General features: G+C 37.3%; 4 protein-coding genes across 8 annotated transcripts; 3 read left to right on the top strand and 1 right to left on the bottom strand.

Annotated features, from left to right (window-relative positions):
* The first annotated feature begins 7110 nt into the window (after positions 1-7110).
* On the top strand, positions 7111-8155 carry LOC117783476. Its single transcript, XM_034620886.1, has 2 exons — positions 7111-7164; positions 7229-8155. The coding sequence occupies exons 1-2, from the start codon at positions 7150-7152 to the stop codon at positions 7955-7957; spliced, it is 744 nt and encodes a 247-aa protein (XP_034476777.1). The 5' UTR covers positions 7111-7149; the 3' UTR covers positions 7958-8155.
* A 476-nt stretch (positions 8156-8631) lies between these two features.
* Positions 8632-10666, top strand: LOC117784782. Of its 4 annotated transcripts, XM_034622599.1 has the most exons (3): positions 8649-8736; positions 8802-9120; positions 10356-10666. In XM_034622599.1, the coding sequence occupies exons 1-3, from the start codon at positions 8722-8724 to the stop codon at positions 10625-10627; spliced, it is 606 nt and encodes a 201-aa protein (XP_034478490.1). In that variant the 5' UTR covers positions 8649-8721; the 3' UTR covers positions 10628-10666. The 4 variants fall into 4 exon arrangements, with proteins under 4 accessions (XP_034478489.1, XP_034478490.1, XP_034478491.1 ...); XM_034622598.1 differs by lacking the exon at positions 8802-9120 and having other exon boundaries at positions 8632-8736; positions 10007-10666; XM_034622600.1 differs by lacking the exon at positions 10356-10666 and having other exon boundaries at positions 8659-8736; positions 8802-9359.
* A 2534-nt stretch (positions 10667-13200) lies between these two features.
* LOC117784783 (inhibin beta B chain-like) lies at positions 13201-13653 on the top strand. The gene is made up of 2 exons (XM_034622601.1): positions 13201-13255; positions 13320-13653. Exons 1-2 carry the CDS (start codon positions 13241-13243, stop codon positions 13518-13520), a joined length of 216 nt encoding a protein of 71 aa, XP_034478492.1. The 5' UTR covers positions 13201-13240; the 3' UTR covers positions 13521-13653.
* Positions 13654-18116: 4463 nt separating this feature from the next.
* On the bottom strand, positions 18117-21099 carry LOC117784454. Of its 2 annotated transcripts, none has more exons than XM_034622196.1 (4): positions 20562-21099; positions 18776-18967; positions 18447-18717; positions 18117-18385 (listed from the first exon to the last, which is right to left on the bottom strand). In XM_034622196.1, exons 1-4 carry the CDS (start codon positions 20746-20748, stop codon positions 18217-18219), a joined length of 819 nt encoding a protein of 272 aa, XP_034478087.1. In that variant the 5' UTR covers positions 20749-21099; the 3' UTR covers positions 18117-18216. The 2 variants fall into 2 exon arrangements, with proteins under 2 accessions (XP_034478087.1, XP_034478086.1); XM_034622195.1 differs by having other exon boundaries at positions 20664-21099.
* Positions 21100-21487: the final 388 nt, after the last annotated feature.

Below are 21487 nucleotides of genomic sequence, written 5' to 3'. Positions count from 1 at the left end.
AATGAGCTGCAATCTGAGCCCGGGCAGCTTTAAAGTTGACTGCAGACACAAGACGAGACGAGAAGTTAAAGATATGGCAATTAAATAAAAAAATTATTTGGTTTTAATACCCGTTACTGAAAGCATAAGCATCTCCGACCCTATAATGTATATATATTCTTGATCAGCATCAACAGCCGAGTCAATATAGTCATTTAAGTCTCTCCGTCTGTCCGTCTGTCCGACCGTCCGTACGTCCATACTTATAAACAAAAGGATCTCAGAGCACACAGACTAAAATAGCGTTGGAGCAGGTCAAGTTTTTTTTTAAGAAAAACCACCACACCCACATTTTTAAAGCTAATATAATACATTAAAGATTACCTATTATTATTATCTATCATCCTACTTAATAGCAGCAATATCGGTTAAATAGAACGGCTGTAATAGCTGTCAAAAATTTTAAAAGCAGTTCAAGCTCATTAAAGTTTGTATGGTCGGTATATCAACTACATCCTTTTCAACTTGTTTAATATTGTCAGAACTTTAAGAATTTTAATGTGCCTGTGTTGTTAGCCTAGATAGTAATAGACCATATGCATTAGATGCAGCCTGATAATTTGTATATGCCTTCATCTTTCACTTATTTCTAGACAGTTTATCTATCAAATTTCACGCTCTTATCACTCATTTCATCTGACAGACATGCACGCTACTAATTTTTGCCTCAACTTTAACCCCATTTGACTATCAGCTGCTGGGTTTAGCATCTCGCATACTCTAAAAGAAGCAGTCCGAAATAAGGATTACAACCCCAATAACCCTTTTGGGTAAATTTTTAAAATAATAATAGAACAGCTGTTCCATATGTTTGCACCTAGGATAATGTGTGAGGAGAATTCAAAAGATCGTTGAATATTTTATAGTGTAACACATAATGGCTTAAAACAACGCGATCCTCAATAAGGACAACAGCATGGCAGGCATATGCAAATGCCCCCCCCCCCACTCTCTGATCTCCTAACCCTAACAGGATGCTGTGTGCGTGCCTTGAAATAGAAATTGAATTGAAGGAGAACGAGGACGAAGGCGAAGATGAACCTTGAAAAGGGTCGTCTTTTCAAATGTTCGATAAAGCGATAAGGTTGTAATAAAACTTTCTACACGCACACACACACACACATACACGCATGCACACTCACACACACACATGTGCTTGACCACAAGAGATTAGTACGTGTGTGAGATGTGGGTCCAAGAACAAGACCCAGAAACACTTTCCATTTGGGCGTGATTAATGAAGTGTTGACCAAATCAAAATTAATGCCAAACTTGTGCCCCCGACGATAAGAAAACTGACCAAAGTTAAGCCCTGACTTGGGCATCATGTGTAGAACAAGGAACGAGGAGTAAGAGGCGGGGGGAATTGCACAACATGTGCTAAGTGGCATGTGGTCAAAATGGGATTCGGACTCGGACTCGAACTCGAGTTCGAGCTCCTTCCTGGTCAAGAATAGTTTCAATTTACGCCTTATGAGCAAACATTCATCAAATGTGTTTTTTGGGACGGCAGCAAAAATTGTGAAATGTCAAAAATACACACACCAACCCCACTTCGATCCACCCACCCCCCACCCCCACGCACACATACATACGGTTTCAAAATAGTGTGCAGCTGTTAGTGCAACCCTTTTCCAGGACGAAATGGGTTAACTGTCCGGTTGCCAGATCTAGAGTTGAGTGTCCGGTTTTGGAATAATTAATCACAGGTTCACATGCGATTTGTAAAGTTAATTGCCGTGGCGAAAGCGCACGTCGAGAAGGGTTTTTCCCCCTGAATATCCTTGTGTGTCCAACTAAAGGGATGGGGAGAGGGTTTGGGGTGTGAACTTAAGTGCTCTGCATGTCTTCAATTACTGACAGTTTAGCACATATTCCAATCGCCTGACCACGTCGACAGCTTTGCTTACACATTTAATATTTATGCCCCAAAAATCCCTTATGCCCCATCTCCTGTCTCGTCCTTAACGCCATTATAGCTATCTGCAGCATCCTATCCTTGACTTGACTGCAATGTTTGCTGACACTTTGCTCAGTCAGTCAGTTAGCCAGTTGCTCCTTATGCTTCACAGCAGACCCATAGTGCATCCTTTGAAGTGTTTCAACTGAAAAAAATGTCATGAAAAATTCATGCCAGGCACCGCAGTAAGGTGCTTAGCCATCAGGACAAACACAGACAGCACACAGGATGTACAATAATCGGGTTGAGTTCCTTAAGCTGCCACATGCAATATGCAACAATTTGTGGAAGCTATGTTTAACGAGAGTGCAGTTATGAGATCGAATAAATATTACCATTAACTGTCTAAACATTAAAAAATATTCAGCTAGTAAATGCAAATTAACCTACATTAACAATAATAAAATTAAAAATATATTTATAACTAAATCAAGACATAAGTAAAATAAACAAAAACTAATACATATTGTAATTAATCTAAGAACAAACGTTAATATTATATATTTTAATTCAATGCTAAATTTTTTTTGATAGTTGTAACTATTTTTTTTTCTTAAATTTAGTTTTAATAATATCTAAAAGACGATGTTGTATAATAGTGACTAGTGCCTTAATAATATGCGTTAGCTTGAAGCACTAGGAATCGAAGTAAATAAATAATAATAAAAGGTGATAAAAAATACATTCCTAAGAAGATAAGCATACATTTAAAATATACATTTATGAAAGTTAAATAGCAATAACATTTTATAAAAAAACGTATAACTGTTAAATGGTTTTTAGTGAAAATTCCTTTAGGTCCATTTAAATTATTGAAATACCAAAAGCAAAAATATAATATGGGACATATAAATCAAATTTCAATTTCGTAAACCTTTCCCAACAATTCTTAGACTAAAAAATTTAAAGTGGCCCCACAAAACAAACGGACAAAGTTTAGAAGTCATTTATTGATTTTATTACTTTGCAAAACTTTGTCAACTATTCAAAATGGTAAGAGAGTTTGAGAGACAGACAGACAGACAGAGGGCGAAATGGAAACCGGAAAACAACAGAGACAAAGGCACAACAACATTGCCGAGAGGCATGACATTCACAACATGTGTGGGAATTAGTTTTCACTTTTAATTTGATTTGGAAAATAGTTTCGTCCTGCCAAATAGATAATCGAGGTGTGAGTTACTTTTGGGTTAGACACAAGTGTCAAGAAATATTGGACAGAGACCCAAGGGATGAGAATGTGATATGACTTGTTATTCTACTGTAATCCCTATCAGTTTAAAGTTTAAACTGTATTTGGGATTGTCTATGATTAAATTTCCTTTGCTATATAAAAGTTTGCGTAACAATTTGATCCTCTTGTAAATGCTGGTCATATATTACTTTGGTCGTAAAACCAATGGGCTTATTGTTATTTAATTTAGAACACTTACGCACGATAAAAGTATAATTAGAATAATTACGAAATATTCGCTCATTAAAGTTGTACTTTTATGGGAAACTTTGCGGAGCACGCAAGCTGGACTCATGCAGGCATAAAATGTAAAAAATGAATAAAAACACTATAGAATTTCACACGAATATTCATAAATTAATCAAAAATATTGTTTACCAACTGTCCAGCTGGGTCCTTGTGGGAGGGCAGAGGTCAGGCGTTAACAGTGGCTACAAGAACACACCGCCCACACGCGACAATTGACCCTTTTGTTAATTAAATTTCAAACAATGAAAGGACATTACGTGTATGCTTCTGTGTGTGTGTGTGTTTGTTTGTGTGTGTCATAATATGCAAACAAGAATGAAACTGTTTGCTTAGCTAATAAGGAAAGTATCGCTCGTCCATGTAGATACATCAGCTCAGATAGTGTCAAGGTAAATTTTGGAACTTGGAACAGACCAAAATTGCCCATAAATTTTGTGCACTATTTTGGGTCGAAAAAGAAAGGGTTGATGTTGACAGGATACGCAGCGGAGCGCCTTTCTCCCTCCTCACTTTGACATATAGTGAAAGAGAGCCTGCATATGATGTTTATCTAGTGGGGTCGATTAGTCCACATAAATTATTAACGCGCATTCTCGATGTGCATGTAGTTTATTAGCACTTGAGACTTGTGTCTGTGTCTGTGCCTGTGCGTGCCGTGTATCCTTGTGCTAGTGTCCTTTCGGTGTCCTTTGCATGTTTTGCCTCTGGCCTATTGGAAAATTACTCACTCTCTGACCTCTCTATATGTATATTAGCTGTGTTTGTCTATTCCTATTCTATTAATTTACATACGACACGCATTCTCGCACTTTGGCCATTTGCTAACCCATCCATCGCATCCAAAAAGGATCACCTCCTTCCTCTCCATCTGTGTGGACTTTATGAAATATGCGTGAGTCCAAATGATCAATTAGTGAGCTATACTAACTCTTAGTCCAATGTAACTAATAGCTGGTTAGATTTTACTAATTATTAGATTTTTTTTTATAAGAATTTCTTTTAGTTTGGTCAAATGTTTTCATAAATGTTGTAGAAAATATTTTTAATATTCTCAAATTTAATTTGCATAGATAAGAATTCACATAAAGTATATGCGGTTATTTTTCCAAGAACTGAATTCAATAAATGTGGAATAATATTATAAGATAATTTCTTCTGGCCAAAATGATATCAACGCTTTTGCAGCGCTCGCTTTAATGTGGATTGTGGGAGGCGCAGCAATCGCATGAGGAGTACATGACCAGACCAAGGACCCAAATCAAATCAACGGCCAAAGTAACGGAAAATAAAACGCAAACGATGGCGGCCCACATTAACGAGGAAGGACATTGACCAAGTAACACTAAAAATAGATGGGGATGGAACTGGAGCTTTGCCAGCAGTAAGCTGGACAGCGCTGGGTGGCTGTGTGGGCTGTGTGGACTGTCGTTGCTGCTTCATGTCAATAATTCAAGCTATCACCGGCGGATATTAGAATGGAAAACCCAAAGGACAACACATCCGGCGCCGTAAGCGCGCATCAATAAAGACACATTTGAATGACGTGCTTTGGCTCCCATTGGCAATCTATTGAGAAGGTGTTCATGTTTATCAAAGGGGGTGGGGGTGGGGGTGGACACTGCATTGGGAGGCGTCCACTTTGGCAGCATCTCAAGCAACACTTTTGAAGTGAAAACCTCGCGCACTTCAAGTCAAAACTTTTACAACAGTCCTGTATCCCAGATTGTGAGGGTTGTCTACGCTTTGAACTTTCCATTTGACTTTCTAGTATGGGGAGTCGCATCTTGCAGTTTGTCAACCCTCCAACGCCTTATTCAAATTGTAAAACCATAAAAAAGCAAAACAAATTCACCCAAACCATCAACCCTCCAAGTGGCTGACTTTCTTCCAACCAAAAAAAAAAAAAACTGGAAAAAGGAGGAAGTGCTAACCTTCTAAGTATTTACTTTCGTTCAGTTCGATCTGTATTTGAGTTATTTTTTCGCTTATTCTGTGTCCTGTGTGAAGCATCCTTTAAAGTGCCAAGCTTCTTGTCAATATTTTGCTTCAGCAAACCTCTCATTTTCTGTTAGGAGTAAAGACAACATTAATACAATTGCTTGCTTTTGGACACTTTTTTAAATTTAAAATTTAATACGTATTTTGCTTAAATTTAAATAGAGATAGAGATATAGCATATTATTTTCGCACAAAATAAAAAACTGATCGAACCATTTTTAAAAAACATGAGTCAGCTCACTTTTATGCATTGAAGTTTTAAGAACCTTTTGTCTTTTAGATGCACTGAAACGAACGAAGTGCACATAAAAATGCTAAATTTACTTATTTAATGGGCTCTTGCAGTTCAGCTTACAATTGCTGGCAATAATGTGAAAACATATAAACAAGGTACTGGCTTTATTTACCCACAGCATCCATTCGAATGCCTCGCTGAGTATCAGGCCGAATCAGTCAAAGGTCGTTAATTTTTAAAATGAGCGTATAAATTTCGGAACAATCAAATATAGCGAAACATCAAGAGACCGAGCATAAAATATAAAATATGAACGGCAAATGGCTTCAAGTATACTTAAAATAAGAAAAAACATATTTAGTTCGCTTACACATACAAGTATATTCTGGAAAGTGTGGGACTATGGCGTCAATTGAATGAAGGGTAACTCCACCACCAACCCTTCCTTTAGGCTCATATGTATTCTTCCCCACAAGTACAGCAATTTGTTAGAAAAATCCTTAACCGTTTTCCATTTTCATGTGCCTGCGGGGGTTGCCGGGCATCCGCAACTGGAAGTCTACATCCGCAATTCGTTCAAGGATTCGGATGGCAGATTCTACGCCATTTTTATTCACGTTCCATAAATTTTATGTCAAGTATATATAAATCAAGCATAGCACCGGCAACTCCCCATTCCCGAAACGCTGTACAAATAACCCTAGATGAATAATTCTGGCAGCCACCATATATTATGTTTGCTTTGCTGGAGTCCTGCCTGTTTATATCCGCTTCCGTTTTACAAGTATTCTCCATTAACATTGCACTTTTTCTTGTTTTTCCATAACATGCCAAAAGTATTGAAAATTAAGAAATATTACCGATTTTAAGGCAATAACTCAACACTGTTTTCAAAAGGAATAAGAAAGAAGGCAATTTTAAATACTGAAGAATGATTACTCAAGATTTCCAAACAAAGGACGTCCGAAAATCTATTAATATTTTGTAAAGATATTTAATAAACAAAAACTTTACTCTCTTTTCACAAAAAAGTTGTTCTAAATTTTTCTAAATTTGCTTCTCATTGTCTGTTGAGGTCCCAAGATATGTAAATTTTTCACGTGGAAAACGTAAAAATTAACTTTGTGGTGGAAAGAGAAGTGTTCAAGGCAAAAGAGAGTTTCGTAAAATTGAGACGAATAAGACAGCTGCCGTCAATATTTTAACAATTATATTAAGAGTTTTAGTTTTATGTGAAATATGCAAAATTTTAAATCGAAAAGCTAACACCATGATGAACCCTTAACCAAACTGAACTTTGGTTTACAATTGCAATTGTAAAATTTCTTAATTTGCATTCTAATTGTGTTTTCGAGTTCTGCTATAAAAATTGCTGTTTCTCGTATGAAGTGACAGTTGTCAACATTACGTAGTGGTATTATCATTGGAATTATAATGGCGCGATTGACTGTAAGTTCTTTGACCAAAACATTTCATATATTTGATAATCTTCAACTTTGGTTCCTTTTTGCAGCTGGTGGTTTTCTCACTGGTTTTACTCTTTGGCAGCTCTGTTGCTCTCCTTAGTGAGGCCGTGATTTCCTCAATAATTCTTATGAATTATCTTCTAGGCTCCAGCTACATTGATTCAGCAATTGCCGCTGGTATAGGTGAGGTTGAAGGTTTGTTGGCTCAGAGGGGCTCCATTTCCAATGAATTGACAAATTATTTGCAATCGATTAATGGACCGGGAGTGTCAGATACTCCCAAGACGGATTTATATGAAGAGTTGCAAGGCGTAAATGCAGAAGAATTTGGTGAGCCTCAGGATCTTCGAAGAAGACGACAAGCGTCAGAATCTGAAAACAAAAACGGCGATGAAGTTCTACTGAATCCACAAGCAGACGAAATCAATCTACCACATGAGAAAAACTTCGAGGAATTGCAAGACGAAATATTTGACAGTATTGGAACTATAGCCCATGATGTGGCCAGTGAGTTAGGCATGCACTTGGGCCTTCGACCACATACACTTGAAGCTGTCTTGACCCACGAAGAAGATGCACCAAGTTTTCCAGAGGTCATGGAGACGGTTGCCAGACGCTTTCACGCTCCAAAGATCTTGCTAGCTGGATTGCATGCCCTTATAGAAAGAAGGGATTATTATGAAGATTATTATGATCTTGAAAACCTACTTCAAAATCGAGGTGATTTAAAGCCCAATCTCTTGATTAAGGCTGTGCCTAATGAAAACAAAGCATAACTTCATCATTCGAAGACTCATCCCTCGGCAATCTATGTCAATGAAGTTACAAAGGATTTCAATTGGATAACCCTAAGAGTTAAATTACCCAAGTGATCAGAATATTTTCTGGATACCTTGTTTTTGTCTAGATATAATTACACATTAATTTGTTAAATATTTTTTTGGGATGCTTTAAAAATAAACGCTTTAAAATTAGATATCTCGTACATTTTTTCGGTTAACCAAATGATTATAAAATACAAAATATATAACTATCTATTTATGTTGATAGTTCATTTAGGACTAAAGTAGATTTGGGCTCTATAAGTGTGAAGAATCACAAATTCGTATAATTTTTAAATATGTCGTAACAAAAAATGATGATATATTTCTCGAAATAAAAAGAAATGTTTATAGAATTGGGTTATTTTCGAATGAAAATATAATTAGCCTCTAACAATCGATTATTATAAATAGATAAATGCTTCTTGGCAAATCTTTAGTCTATATTGAGATATGAATAACATTATAAGAATTCATTCAATATTAAAATGCAATTATTTGTAGAAATTTGAACTGTACTCACCCCATTTTTAGTGCTGATCTTGGAGTTAATATTTACATTAATATTATATCCAGTTTTGTGAATTCTGCTTTAAAAAGTGTGTTTTCTTGCAGAGAGCGGCAGTTTATCAAGCTGCCTTGAGGTATTATCATAGTTTAAAGTAAAGGTTTTGACGGTTTGTCTGTCTTGTGTATCCGTTGTACAAATAATTTCAGCAATGACACGACTCTCGGTAAACGATCATCATCCCAAGTATCTGAACTAATTGTAATATTAATAAATCTGTCTATCGTACAGATACTTGTTATAACTCTGGCTCTGATCACGAACAGCGACTGCGGAATTTTGCAATTTATGTTTAATCCATTTGGACTCGGTATACCAAGGAATCCTTCTGCGCCTCGAGTTGGATTGGCTGAAAGAGTTGGCAACAGAGTGAGCAGTCGAGTGGACAAAGTCCAAGATCGAGTAATGGACAAAATGGGTGGGGTGGTTGACAAAATGACTGACAGAGTCGGCAACAGACTGGATCAAGTGGGCGAGACACTGACCAATAATTTTAACGAAACTGTGTCCAAAGGATTCGACAGCCTGACCAAGTTGCCCAGCGGACTGGATGAAATGGGCAACGGGCTGAAAAGGTTTCTACCCGGCAGACTAGGCCAAGCTTTGTTTGGAGATAAAAAAGATAAGAATGAAGAAGTTAAGGATTGAAACAATTTGCAAATCAACAATAATAAACTTTACAAGGAACTGACTGACGTTCAACGTTTAAGTGTCAAACTTTCCCCAATGTGTCAAAATCATTAAGATTTAATGGACTTGGTATTGTAAAATAAAATATTGTTCCCATTATATTCAGATTTTTATTGGGCTTTGTGTGAATTCAATAAAATATTCACGGGTTGCGCTTTATTAATATTATTTGTTTAAAGCAGAGAGTTACCAAAAAATTTTAATTAATTTATTGGCAAATTATTTGAGCTATTTCATCATAGTTTTTCAAATAAAACATTCAATATACAACATTTATTTTGTATGCATCATTGTAGAAAAATTATATATATATAGATTAACAGTAAACAAGGTATTTATCTCCCTATTTCCCATGTCTCAAGTTTTTTAAGTTTTAAAATCAATTTGCGCACTAGATTACAATACCAAAATTATATTGCAAAAATTTATATTCATAATTTGAATGCAAATATCTTTGTTTTAGTACCGTACGTCACTAAAAATGCATTTTAAAGTTTAACCTTATGACGAACAAGTGAGAGAAGTGAGTCTTGTAATAAATGTTTATTTACCTTAAAATTGGCAAATTTCAATCTAAATTCAAATTTTAATGAGATCGTAAGCTCAGTCGTTTTATATATGGCAGTCTGTCAGTCTTGTGCATCCGTTGTACAAATAAGTTCAGCAATGACACGACTCTGGGTAAACCATCATTACCGCAAGTATCTTAACTAATTGTAATATTAATAAATCCATCTATCGCACAGATACTTGTTATAACTCTGGCTCTGTTAACGAACAGCGGCTGCGGAAGTTTGACATTTTGGTTAAACCTTCTTGGACTCGGTATGCCAATGAGTCCTCTTCCCCTTCCTGCGCCTCGAGTTGGATTAGCTGAAAGAATTGGCAACAGAGTGAGCAGTCGAGTGGACAAAATCCAAGATCAATTAATGGACAGAATGGGTGGGGTGGTTGATAAAATGACTGACAGAGTCGGGAACAGACTGGATCAAGTGGGTGAGACACTGACCAATAATTTTAACGAAACTGTGTCCAAAGGATTCGACAGTCTGCCCCAGTTGCCCGACGGACTGGATGAAATTGGCAAAAAGGCACTCAGTTTGTTACCCGGCGGACTAGGCAACTTGCTTGGAGATAAAAATTATAAGAATGATGAAGTTGAAGATCTCAATGGACAGAGCGTTAATCAGGCTGAAGATGCTGGAAATAATTCAAAACAAGTTTCAAATCAACAATCGACGGACCGATCCAAAGACGGATCGCCAAACCAAACAAATGACGGTGCTAACCGTAGAGCAGACAGTCAAAATGTGTTAGACCAATTTGTTAATAATATGGGAGCTGGGCTTAGTAACATTTTTGGCTAAAATTAATGAACTTTATAAGAAACTGACTCAACGATCAAATGTGTCAAAATCATTAAGATGAAATCGACTTGGTTTTGTAAAATAAAATATTGTTCCTATTATTTTTTGATTTTTATTGGGCTATGTGTAAATTCAATAATATATGCACGGGTTGCGCTATATAAATATTAGTTGTTTAAGCCAGAGAGTAGCCAGAAATGTTTAAATAAATTGTTAGCAAACACCTTTCTATTTAATCATTCTTTTAAAAATAAACATGTAATATACTAAATTAATTTTGTATGCATCATTGTAGAAAGTAGAGAATAACAGTAAGCCAACTATTGATCTCCCTTTTTCTCTTGTCTCAAGTTTATAAAGTTTTTAAATTAACTTGCGCGTCAGATTACAATAATAAAATAATATTGCAAATAGCTAACATAGAAGTTCGCATTGCTGGAGCTTAAAATCTTAATTTTAATGCAAATATCTTTGTTTTAGCACTAAAAACTTATTTGAATGTTTAACCTTATGCCGAACATTTAAGATGTAAGTCTAATAATAAAAGTTTTGATCACCTTAAAATTGGCAAATTTTAATCTAAATTCAAATTTCAATGAGATCGTAAACTCAGTCGTTTTATATATGGCAGTCTGTCAGTCTTGTGCATCCGTTGTACAAATAAGTTCAGCAATGCAACGACTCTGGGTAAGTCATTACTATCTCAAGGACCTGATCAAATGAATTGTATAATTAATGCATTAACTGATCTAACAGATCCTTGTCTTAACTCTGGCTCTGCTCACTGGCAGCGCCTACGGAAGTGTGACATTTTGGTTGAGCCTATTAGGACTAGGTCCTTTAATAGCTCCTCCTATTCCAGCTATTCCTCCTGCTGCTGCTCCAATTATCGTTGCTGGAATCCCTGGTGGTAATGGTGGCTGTGCTTCCCCATGTAGTGGGGATTACGGTACATATGGCATATAGGGGAGTGTTGTCCCCTGTAAATGGCTCTAATTGGTGCGACGATTCTTGAATTAAGTGGTTCGGTCTGACTATATATTATACGAGTCCATAATGCAAATATACCAAGTGTGAATTTCTTGTTTGATTTCATAATAAAAATTTGTGTATTGAATATTGAAATATCAATTGAAAATTTCTAAAGCCCTCATATGCCACATTTTGCACGCATTACACAATAGTGGTAAAGCATTGAATTTCTATGGGAGTCAGTTTAATGGAGAGAACGGTACCAGTTATATTTCAGTTATATTCAAAGTACATCAGATTATGGAAAAAGTTTTTTTTTTGTGGGATGCGTACAAAATATGGAAGTTTGTGCTTCTTCTTAATTTAAAAACAAAAGTTCTCGTCTCAGTATATTATTCGAGCGACACCTTATTTTATTGGTTAATATCCTCCATCTATATAGCTAATGTTAATTTATTGTTATATTGTTTCCATTATTAAGAAACCGGCATTTAGTTGTGTAGTTTGCAAGATATGTACATTTAAAAAAATTGGAAAATAATTTCTATGAACCTTAAGTATAACCCTATGATGAACTGGAACAATAAAATTATATTATGAAATGTTAATTAAGCTTTAAGTATCCAATTTAAATTCAAATTTCACTAGCATCGTAAATCTAGCCGCTTTATATATTGTCGTCTGTTTATTGGGAACATCAGTTGTGCGAATAATATCAGCAATGATACGACTCTGGGTAAGTCATCCTCAAGGACATGAACTGATTGAGTATAATTTTAATGTATTTATTGATCCTACAGATCCTTGTCTTAACTCTGGCTCTGCTCACTGGCAGCGCCTATGGCAGTGTGACATTTTGGCTGAGCCTATTAGGACTCGGTCCAGTAATGGGTCCACCTCTTCCAGCTCCTGCTCCTTCTGCTCCTATTATCTTTGCACCTGGTAATGGTGGCGGTGGTAGCTGTGCCTCCCCATGCTCTGGGGGTTAAGTGGTTCGGTCTGGCTATATATTATACGAGTCCATTATGCATATATACCAAGTGTGGATTTTTTGTTTGATTTCAAAATAAACACTTACATATTTAATATTGGAGTGTGGATTGAAAAATTCTAATGCCCTAATATTCCACATATCGCACACATGTCACAATAGTGGCAAAATAATGCATTTCTATGGGAGCCAGTTTAATAAAGACCAGTTATTTGTCAGTAAAGTACCTCAGACTACCAAAAAAGTGTTATGGGGTAGTTTGACTTCTTCTTTATTTAAAAACAAAAGTTCTCGTTTCAGTACATTATTCGCATGAAAACTTATTTTAATAGCTATTATTCTCCTTCTATAAAGCTAATGTTAATTATTGTTACATTGTTTCCATTATTAAGAAACTGGCATTTGGTTGTATAGTTATCAAGATATGTACATTTAAAATGATGAAAAAAATTGGAAAATATTTTTCATGAACCTTAAGTATAACCTTTACCTTAAGTATGACTAACTGGGACAACGAAATGGTAATATGAAATGTTAGTTAAGTTGACAGTATCCAATTTAAACCAAATTTCACTAGAATCGTAAATCTAGCCGCTTTATATATTGTCGTCTGTTTATTTGGAACATCAGTTGTGCGAATAATATCAGCAATGATACGACTCTGGGTAAGTCATCCTCAAGGACATGCACTGATTGAGTATAACTTTAATGTATTTATTGATCTAACAGATCCTTGTCTTAACTCTGTCTCTGCTCACTGGCAGCGCCTACGGCAGTGTGACATTTTGGTTGAGCCTATTAGGACTCGGTCCAGCAATGGGTTCACCACTTCCAGCTCCTCTTCCTGCTGCTCCTCCAATTATCTTCCCACCTGGGTTTGCTGGCTATGTTGGCGGTGGCGGTGGTGACTGTGGTTCATGTGATATATAATGCATTTTTGGCACTGTATCCTTCCATGAAAAGGATCGCTTTGGTAATATTTATACATAATGCATATATACCAATTCTGGCTCTTTTATGTTCATATTTGATTTCCAAATAAACACCAATGGTAATTATTGAAGTATTGATTTTTTTTTTAAACTTATCATCTTATGCAATATTTTCAAAATTCTTTATTTTTTTTTTTTTTTTCAAAATTTGCATATGAAAAGCATTTTAAATCCAATATTGCTTCGAGGGATAACAAAAGGAAACTAGGAACTCGGTACCTTTAAATCTGCTAAATTATGCATAAAAATATTTGAAATTGGGGAGATTATGGCGCCAGCTGTGGCAAATGGGTAAAGGGTTTAACAATAAGTTTGAGATATATTTATACTCTAGATACGTTTAACAACAACAATTGCTCCCCATTGACCCGCAGCCTGCTGATAAAACCCATCATATTCATTATGAGCCTACAACAATGAGGCTTCACTGTTTTGTTGCTTGTGGGTCGGGAAGGAAAGGCTTTAGTTGTCGGCTTGAATGCGTAATGATGGCTTCAATACTCTGCCTCCTCCGCTGGCCCCCATCTCAGTTGCTGTTGTTGTTTTCCCTGATAAGATGACACAAAATGTAAAAATTGACACATAAAATGTAAGTTGCCTGCCGTTCGCCATTTTATTTTGCCACAAAACGCCAACACGCGCCATAATCACCCACACCCCCCTTTGGCTCCACTCCCCCACACTGTTTTCTCTATCTCTCTCCCTCTCCCTGTAATATCGCCTTCTCCCTCTATGTGTGTTTTTGCACAGCTTTGTTCACCCACTTCGTTAGCTATGTAAATGACTTTGTTTGTCTTCCACTTTTGTCCTCTTCGCTATTTCTCTGCCCAGATAAATCTGTTGACGATCTGGCAACGCTGTTATCGCACACGCACACACACACACGCACATACGACTCACGCATGTTGACGCAGCTCGCGTAGGCACAGATTTTTAACCCTTTGACCAAAACGCCACCCCAAAAATGGAAAGACCTTGCTGTCCCTTATTTACTTTCTATATACACTCACGCATACACACATATACACATGCAAAAGAGGGGAAATTTACACGCACATCACGCATGAAAGTCGCGTTTTCATCCTGTACATAGCTCTGCTCTTGAGTGTGTGTGTGTGTGTGTGTGTGCGCTCTGCTTTTATACTTGTATAAGTGCGTGTGGCGTGTGTATCCTTTCGATTTTCGTCGTGTATCCTTCAGTTGTGTCGCCTTTTCTCTATGACAAGATTTTGCGTCACAGATATTTTTATGAAAAATTGTAAACATTTTTGGGGTAAACAAATTACGCGTCATCTGCCGTAAAAGCGACGTACCGCTCATCCATATGCAGGACTCGAAATCCTTGGGCTGCTCGATAAGTTTGATTAATGCTGAGGATATTTGTTATGCCGTGACTTTTTAAGACTGAGTAAATAATAATTCACTAATGGCAACAATAAATTATTTTAAAGTATTTATGGATTAATTTAAAAAACCTTTATACAGAATTAGAAATTATGGCTTACAGATATTATCGTTATCATCAAATATATCAATCTATTCTATTGAAACCTTCATATAATATACTCTAAGGTTTTTATTTAGATTTCCTTAAACATGTTCTTTATATCCCCCAGATTCCTCAAGTAATTAATAAAAAATTCTTTGCTTTTGTCAATATATATGTATGTACAACATTTGGACTATTGCAATCCCAACCCACAAGTTGCTCAAAGCGAAATGTAGAAATTTAAAAGAAATTATACCCCAAGGACAATGTCTCTGCTGCTGTTGCTCTGTCCTGTATCGAGAGATATTTTCTTGAATTTTTCTATATTCTGCTTTGATTAACATTCGTCGCTTGGTCGCTTCGTTTGCTTCGTCTCCAGCGACGACCATGTTTTTAATTACTTTTGGGGGTAGTTTGAAAATGTTTAGCTTTTTCCTTTCGCTTGCCAGACACATTTTTTTTGTTGCTCATCAAAGAAAGAGAAAGCTCTGAAAAGTGCCAAGCAAATTGAACTTTAAGCAAGTAAATTTCTTTAAGTTAATTTATTATATATATTTATTTTCATCTAGTATGCTAGAAAACCAATTGACCACTTAATCGGATGTCCAGGCGGAAATATTATTCAACTCCTCATTTCAAGAGAAAGAACTGAAAAGTGCAAATATCTTGAAATATCTTTATATTTTTCCTTTTCAGCATATGTTTATCCAATAATCCTTAACGGAGGTACACCTTTCGACCACTTGACCAGCAGCCCGAGGGGAAACCTTATTCAATTACAATTTCCCATCTATTTCTTTATTGTGTAATCGAGAAAGATAAAATACACGTAACACAATCCATCGCTGAGGATGTGTGCCATATGTCCAGGGGTTCATTTTGCCACGGATCTAACTACTTGACCATGACACTTCAATATTTTTTTCTCTCGTATTTTGTTGCTGACCACACGAAACCGGAAATAACATAATTGACCTCAGGGAACACCACAGAGCATATAACAAAACAAGGATATAAAAAAAGGTATCATTGCAAATCGCATCAACTGACCGGAGCGGAGCTTAAGTGATTTGTATCTGCATCTGTTGCGCCGGACAACAGGCACAATAAGGGTCGGAATCGGAATCGGGGTCGGGGTCGGGATCAGAGTCGGGGTCGTCGTTGGTCAGTTGCGTGCCCAGTTTTACTCCTCCTCCCTCCTATTAAGTTTCCCTTGTTTGTATTTGTTTGTATGGCTGTCTGTCTGACTCGTCTGCTGGTCAGTTGGGTCAGTCGGTCGACTCATTGTTGTTGTTTTTGTTGTTGTCGTTGTCAAGTCTTCGTGTCGCGTGTGTGTTTTTTTCTTCCGTGTGTTGTGTGTAAACAAATCAATTACTGACACTAAATGCATTTTATTTATGCGCACTCAAATTTGAATTTTAAATTAGACGACTCTCGGCTTTTTATGGTCAGCTTTGTTCACACCTTTTCCAATGGTTTACATGTCCAAGGGGTCAACGTGTTTAACGGCAACTTAAGTGGATTTTAAATAGCTTAATGGCCTAACAATATAATTGGCCTTTTGTCTGATTGTAGGAAATCAATGGGAAGTTTCATATGAAATGTTAATACCCGTTACTTGAAAATAAGTAAAAGGGTATATTGTGTTTGTTCAAATGTATGAAACAGGGAGAAGGAGGCACATCCGACCCAATAAAGTATATATATTCTTGATCAGCATTAACAGCCAAATCGATATAGCCAAGTCCGTCCGTCTGTCTGTCCAATTTTGGCACACCGATTTCTATAAGTCACGCGCAGGTCAAGCTTGTTTTAAATCCCCCCGCAAATCGCGAATAGCCACCACACCCAAGTTTTTTATGGTAATTAAAGTTATCTATGAATATTTTCTATTAGCTCAGTTAACCGCAGCTAGATTGGACAACTAGAATGGCAGAAATAGCTAACCAAAGTTATAAGAAATTAAGGCAATTCAAGCACCCAGAAGTATGCAGTAGCTTTTATTATGTGGTAATTTCTATAAAGTACTTTAATATATCTTGAAATAAGTAACGGGTATTCTATGGTCGGGATCTCGACTTCTGGTCTCTTGCCTTTCCGACTTGTTTTATCTTTTCTCTATCCAATTAATAATACAAAACAATTGTTGATAACTGGTAGGAAATAGTTTTGATTTTGTATAAAATCCAATAGCACAGCTTCAGATTAGTTTCAACTTTAGCCAATTATAAAGCTAATTTACAGTCCATTATATTTGATATGCTTTTCCCAAACCTCGTAATCATCTTTCACACCTTTCACACCTTTCAAACTCGTCATCATTGGACCCCATTTAAATGCTGTAGGCCACAAGTGGTTAACATGCAATGCACATGCATATCCTCATTCATTTGCATGACACCTGCATCTGTCCCCCAGCCCAAGAACGGACCACATCCACTTGAATGCAGACTCGAGTGCGAAATAATACTTTGCCACAGCTCGTGAGCTCTTGTCCTGCATCGTGGCTTGCTCCTGTTGCTCCTGTGGATTGCATTCTCGTCTGGCGCCTGGCAAATACCCTAAATAGTCCTTTATTACAGTCAACTGCGAGTCAAACGAAGTGCAGCTTCAGCTTCGTCAGTCGACGTGTTTCTGCATATGCCAAAGCCTTTGCTCTTGTCCTTGCCACGCCTCCTGCCCACTCCCCTCTCCGTTGTGCAGCAGTGACTGCAGTTGCACATGCAGTGCAACCGGTTGCATTATCCTTTAGAATTTGAATGCGCTTTGTGTTTTATTTTGCACTTGAATGCTCGTCAGGACGAGAGGCGCCACAGGATGCGGATGCGCCGGCTGCACATGTTGTGGCTGTGACGAGAAAGGGGTGGAGTGACTGCTGAGTAGAGGGGGGAGGGGGGCAAAGTGGCACGTTGAGCCTTTGAACATCACACGTCGCCTTTTGCAGTTTTCACACTCGGAGAAGGCGCATCAGGTGGCCACTTGGTGGGCGCTTTGCATTCAAGTGATTAGGCTAAAAAGTGCCGCAGGATAAAAGGACATGCCGCAAAGCGTTTCAGATGTTTTAATAAATTAACAACGATGATGTATGGTAATAAATAGAGGGTAAGGAGACAGTGACAGTCAGGTTATTTGAACTATTTGAAAATCAATCAGAGATCATCTTTTCGGCTAAACTGCGCACAACATTCTCATCGTATTCCTCGATCTCATCATCGGCATCATCAATGTCCACATCGTTGGGTCTCGAAGGAAATCCCTGCTCTGGGGGCACGATTTTAACGCCATGATCACCAAACAAGAGGCAATCAAAATTGCTAGAGATATAGGAAGATTATAAAAATCATAAGAAGTTGTTTAACTCAAATTAAAGCTCACCGTTCGAAGAGTTCGAATCCTTGGAACTCGCCGGACATGTACATACAGACATGCATGTTGCGACCAACAAACCAAATATCATGGAACTGAATGCAAGCGCGGGCAAAGTTGAAGCGGGGAGGTCTGAAGCAGAAGGGTGGCGGATTCTGGCCAGATACCTTGCGACGGAACCAGATATTATTATTAACTCGCATCCTCAACTCAAAGGAGAACTCCTCGGGACGATAGGCGACCTCAGTACAACTGTTCATGCCAATTACCGAAAGAAATCCTGGGTTAAAAATAAATTATTTAAGGATATTCAGATTGATCGTTTAATATTTACTTACCTGCACAGCATTTGCATAGACCCGTGTCACAATTACACGGTATGCGACTAACAAGATTGTTGATTGTGAAGTTAGTAAGACCAAGTTGTCTCGACTCCTCCTCATGTGCCAGCTGATTGAGTCGATGGTTCAATATGCCCAACTGTAGGGCAGCATCATAGGCCAAGTCCTCGGCAGGAGGCTGCAAAGGCACTGCGAGTGAATTGTAAAAGGATGTATGAGATGAATGAAGTAGTGAGTGATGATGTGAAGATTGTATATACAGAGTACAAATATACTTTAAGTAGAGAAACTTCTTTGAAAAATTGAGATTAGTAGCTCAAGTTCTCTACAAAACATTCACAATAGACAAATAGTAAAACAAGAACTACCGAAAATAAACAAAAATCAATAGCTTTTGCTTAATCATCTTCCGTGAACTTCCGCATTTTAAACAGTTCCGCGTCGAAGCCACTGACGCAGCCGGCAATCGTCGCATTGTTAGTAAATCAACAAAAAAAAAACAAAACAAAAACCAAACTTAACGTCTAACAGTTTCAACTATTAACCTTGACTGCCTCCAAATGAAGCAAATTGAGCAAAACTGACGAGACTTGGGTGTATTTTTGATGTCAATGAGACCTGCGAACCGGCCACAAGCGAAGCTGATCGGATCAGATCGGTTCGGAGTGTTGTCGTCGTGGTCAAGATCATGGACAAGAGCGTCATGTATCGCACGCGATGGGTAGAAAGAGAGTGAGAGAGATTGCGCAAAACTGGTAACTCATCTGAGTTTGATCTCCACTTAAAAGTTACGCTCTCTCTATGTCTCTCTTTATTGATAAGGCATTTGCGTTTTGGACTCTCTGACAGGTTTGGAGACACACAGCTGTTGGATAGATCGTTAAGAATGCTTAAAGATCATGTGGAAATTGTGCCTTTAATACGAATAATATGCTAATTAGTTAAAGCCACAAATTCAAGTCAAGACAATGCCAAAAGCAAACTTCAAGTACGCTGAGAACGTGGACGGGTGATTAATGTTGGGCTGTGAATGTGTTTTACAGCTTGTGGTTTATAGTCAATATTCGGTATTCGGTGTTCGACTATATCTATGCTATACCTGCAGTTGGAGTCGGGGATTGGCATTGAATAGACGTCACGTCACGTCTTTTGCTGTAACTTGTTATGGCCCTTACGAGCTGTACATTGTTTTTTCTTTGGTTATTGTAAAATGTTTAATTGGTGCTCTGATCTTTTATGAGGTATTTGGCATTCGTTCCCCTGATCGTAGATTGTTTTTAGCCATTTTAGACAATAAGGCAATAGAATTGCCGCTTTGATGATTACGGTCAGAGTAGTTTGCACAAGGTCAGAATAAATTCTATAATTTCAATCATTTATACAATTATATATTCCCTTAAAAATCTATACTGTCATCTTAAATAATATTTGTTAACTTAAAATTAGGAAAATATATTTACAAATAAAACACCATCACATATTAAGAATTTTTGTACATTTTATTGTAATATTACTTATCAAGTTGCCTCATGGAAGTTATCACATAGTTGCATTTACAAGTATAAATTACTATACAAAGGAAATCCATTATCATAAACTATTCAAATAATCCATTTTGCAAATCACATTTAAGCTCAAATAGCAGTCTTAGTATAGGAGATATTTACAGTTTTAGTCGGACATTAGATATTGAGATGTATATACATAATCTTAAATTTAAATTCGTTTGGAAATGTCAATGCCCGATTTTGTATTTTAGATTTAGTTTTTTGTTATGTTAGGCAAACATTAACAAAGCGATAGAATATTGGCATTGCAAATGGATTGATAAAGTTAACAACCAGATAGTAGAAATACGACATAAAGTAGGAGTTCTTTGTACTACCGGTATCCGATTTCGAGACGGCCAGAAGAGATGCGACACATAGCAGGTAGAAGAACAGACGTGATTGGGAACTGGCTGATGGCATTTTTGAACAGATTGTATTGTTGTGGATTCCACGAAGGTTGCTTTTGTTGTTGTTTTTATTGTTGATATTGCACGCTTTTGTTTGTGTATTGAATTTATATGGGTTGTTCGAGTTTTGTTGTTCAGTTGTTTTTTATTTTTTATTTTAAGGCTCACTTTGTACGCAACTTTCGCTTTCGCGGGAAGACAACATGAACAAATTAAAATTCACAAGCCAGGCTTAAAATCACTTTTAGTTTCTACTAGCATTTAGTTGTTGGACTATGTTGGATACTTGTCGGACTCTCTATGACTTCACACTTAAGGCGACTCGAGGCGAGACTCCAGATCCGAACGTGTTAATGGCTAAAATACAACTGGCCAAGAAAACGGTAGCGCATGCGCATGCTAAGTGCCAACAGCGGACGGGCCAAGAAACCAGCCGGCCAGCCGACCAGCCGGCCAGACGATCAACCAGCGGCTACAGACGCCTCAATAGAGCTCTAGAAGATGGAGGGCGACAGAGGTATTAGGGGGTGGAATGCGGGTCTCTTTGAATTGACAGTTTTATGTTTTGTCTGAATAAGTGAGCGCCAAAAACCAGTATTTTAACTTGTTGTTGTTTCTTGAGTTGTTGTCTTTTAAGTGGAGCCTCGTTTTGGGTCTTGGTCTCTGTTATAATTTCTCTCCGAGTCGTCGCCCCATTGGACTCTCGCTTTCCACTGGGAACCTCTTCTATCGTTGATATGTATACAATTTTA

Source organism: Drosophila innubila (assembly GCF_004354385.1).
Source record: "Drosophila innubila isolate TH190305 chromosome 2R unlocalized genomic scaffold, UK_Dinn_1.0 1_C_2R, whole genome shotgun sequence".
NCBI lineage: Eukaryota > Metazoa > Arthropoda > Insecta > Diptera > Drosophilidae > Drosophila > Drosophila innubila.
Note: the sequence above shows the minus strand (reverse complement) of the source record. Positions and strands in the feature narration are given on the sequence as shown.